At 26.7% G+C, this 3416-nt stretch overlaps 1 protein-coding gene across 1 annotated transcript; it reads left to right on the forward strand.

Moving 5' to 3' along the window:
• Positions 1–43: 43 nt before the first annotated feature.
• On the forward strand, positions 44–3337 carry LOC111031279. Its single transcript, XM_022311156.1, has 3 exons — positions 44–725; positions 813–968; positions 1356–3337. The coding sequence occupies exons 1-3, from the start codon at positions 660–662 to the stop codon at positions 3183–3185; spliced, it is 2052 nt and encodes a 683-aa protein (XP_022166848.1). The 5' UTR covers positions 44–659; the 3' UTR covers positions 3186–3337.
• Positions 3338–3416: the final 79 nt, after the last annotated feature.

The following is a 3416-nucleotide window of genomic DNA, read 5'->3' on the forward strand; positions in this document are numbered from 1 at the left end:
AATTCCATTCGGTACCTATAGTACGACCTATTAGTACTATACTGCCGTGCTAAGCGAAAAAGCAGTATCTCCAATTTTGGTCGAAATTGAGATATTGCTACACGGGGGTTAACAATGTGGTTTTGTACCATTTTTCGCAGTGAAAAAGCAGTATATCCAATATTTAACATTGAAAATGAGCATTTGAAATTAAGAAAATAAACAGTAAGTCCATAATTTTTGTGAAACTAGAAGCAAAAATACAGTAAATCCCAATAAGTAGCAAATAAGCAGTAAGTGACGTGGAGTTACTGTTATTTCGCTTATTTTCAAAACATTTTAAACAGGAACTAAAAACACAGTATCTCCGTATTTACTATTTGATAATATATTGGTGTATAAATTATATTTTGTAGTCACAACCACAGTTTCAGATTTATATTAAAGGTATATCAATCGTGGTCACACAGCTGATATGTTCATTATCAATTTGATGGAATACTGAATTATTAACAAATATTCTATTTTTAGGCTATGTTATCATAGATTAGTAAATTATTGTTGTTGTTACAAAATTCAAATGCATCTCTGAATAATTAAAACTTTGTTACTGTAATATCGTTGACTCTTTGTAGATTTTTGAATTTAGTAAAAGTATAAATTAAATAAACTTGTTGTTTATGATGGACAACGATTTAATTAGATTAAATGAACAGCTAGAAGAGGATGGAAAAACTATATTGGTTGTGAGTATTTAAAAACAGTTTTGTTGATACTATATATAATTTTTATATATTTTAATATTTAACTAAATGTCTACTTAATTGTTAAAGGGATTAGAAGAACTTGTCGATGACATTGACAATAGATCTATGGGAACAAACAGTATTTGTAGTCTATATGAGTTTGGTCAAATAAGCAGTGAAGATGAACTTAAGAGTTATGACAGTGATCCTGATTTAATTTATCCTCTACAAGAAGTTGAACAGGTAAACAATATTGCAAAAATAAATTAAAATAATACTTTGATCTATAATTATTGTAGTCATTTCAGTAGGTACATCAAAGTATAGTCTTTAATAAATAAAACTAATAATTAACCAATATAATATAGGTACATTATAAGCTTAAAAAAAATCTTTTTTTCAAATAACTTGTATTTTTAGTTTGCCATTTATATATTAAATATATTAAATACAATAATAACAATAATATATCTACAAAAAGAAAGGTATGATATAAAATTATGTATACTTCACTACATATATTTTTGTTTTTGTTTTTTTATAATAATACTTTCACATAAGGTATATATTATATAAAATAATATTAAAATATTAATACAAAACTATATATTTTTCTCAATGGGTTTTTAGATTGAGGAACATGGTCAAAATTATGCATTACAGACAAATGAAGAAGAAGTTGATAATGATGTCACTAAAAAAGGTACCAAAAGAAAAAGAAAAACTTACAGTAAAACCCCATATGAACGTAAACAACTGATATTACAACAACAACGAGAGAAACATTGTTTAAAATCACCATGTATATTATCATGTAAACAAAAATGTACTGAAAAAATATCTCAGGCTCTTAGAGAAGTTATAAACAGAGACTTTTGGAATATATCTGTAGCAGAAAGAAAAATGTTTGTGCTCACATCAGTGGAGAGACAGAATGTTAAACGTAGAAGAGGTAAAGGAGAGGAAATAAAAAGAAATTGGTCTTTAAAATATTCATTTAAAAATCTAGATGGGAAAAATGTAAGTGTTTGTAAGCATTTTTTTTTAGCTACATTAGGATATAAACCAAAGAATGATTCATTTGTATTTAAAATATGTTCAAGTATTGAGGATAAAAATAAAAATGCTATAGTATCTCCTATTCTAGATAAGAATAATCGTTCTCCATGGAACAAGCTTAACGAAGAATCCTTAAAGTCTATAAAATCACATATAGACTCATTCAACCCATGTGTTTCTCATTATAGAAGAGCTCATGCACCAAACATGAGATATTTACCAAATGAAGATAATGCTAATTTTATGTATGAAGATTTTAAAAAAAAGTTCTCAGATATTAAATGTTCATATGATGCTTATAGAAAAGTTTTAAGAGACAATAATATTTCCTTTACTAAGTTGGGTCACGAGGAATGTGAGCAATGCGAGGAATGGAAGCAACATAATGCAAATCATAGTAAAGACACATTAAATTTATCTTCTAATACATGTAATGTATGTAAAAAGTATGAAGTACATTTGGAGTTATATACACAAGCAAGATCCTTGTATGAAAGTCATAAAAAAGAATTGAATAGTGATTCTAAATTAACTGTTTCTGTTGATCTTCAGAAAGTAATTATGTTACCTCGCATGGAATGTTTCAAAGCAGCTATATTCACTAAAAGAATAATAGTATTCAACGAAAGTTTTGTGCCAATAGGAAAAAAAAATAAAGTTAAACCTTTAGCTATCATATGGCATGAAGGTGTGTCTGGAAGAAAACAGGAAGATTTGACAAGTTGTTTTTTTCAGTTTCTTTTATTTAATAAAGATATTAAAAATATTTCAATATGGATGGATAACTGTGCAGCACAAAATAAAAATTGGTGCCTACTGACATTCTTGATTTATGTTATTAATTCACATGAAATTGAAACTACTGAAATTAATTTGTTCTACTTTGAACCTGGACACTCATTCATGTCTGCTGACAGTTTCCATCACCAAGTCGAGTTATCAATGAAAAAAACAGGTAAAGTGTATGATTTTATGGACTTTGAAAAAGTTATCCGTAAATCCAATAGTGGGCATGTAGATGCAAAAGTAATGGATCTCACAGACTTCTATGATTGGAAATCAGAATGTTCTGTTTACAAATTGAACAAGCAAAATATAAGACCAATGCTTAGTGACATTGTTCATATAAAGGCAGAAAGAGGGTTGAATTATTTGCTTTACAAAACTGATTACAGTGAATATTGTCCATTTAGAAAACTTGATTTTTTAAAAAACAACATCATTAAAAATGGAATTTCAAAACCAGACCAAAAAACTAAAGTTCTTGGTATTCATCCAAGCAAAAAGGAAAGTATCATAAAAACATTAGTACCTTTAATGCCAGAAACAAGGAAACAATTCTGGCTAGATTTTCCGTGTGCTATTGAAGCACTAGATTTATACAGTGACAACGAAAATTAAAAATGTTATTATAATGATAGTTATTATTATAAAAATGTCAGTCTAATCAAATTATTTTTAATTATTTTATAAATTGTTAATTTAAAGTAAAAAGTACTTACTTGTTCAAAAGTGTTTGCAACTTATTTATTTATATAATAATATGTATATTGTACCAAATATATTATATAAATATGTTATTAGTTATTACTATTTACTACTAAGTTAGTAATTACTTTATAGATTTTTCTA

Source organism: Myzus persicae, unplaced genomic scaffold, assembly GCF_001856785.1.
Source record: "Myzus persicae strain clone G006 unplaced genomic scaffold, MPER_G0061.0, whole genome shotgun sequence".
Taxonomy (NCBI): domain Eukaryota; kingdom Metazoa; phylum Arthropoda; class Insecta; order Hemiptera; family Aphididae; genus Myzus; species Myzus persicae.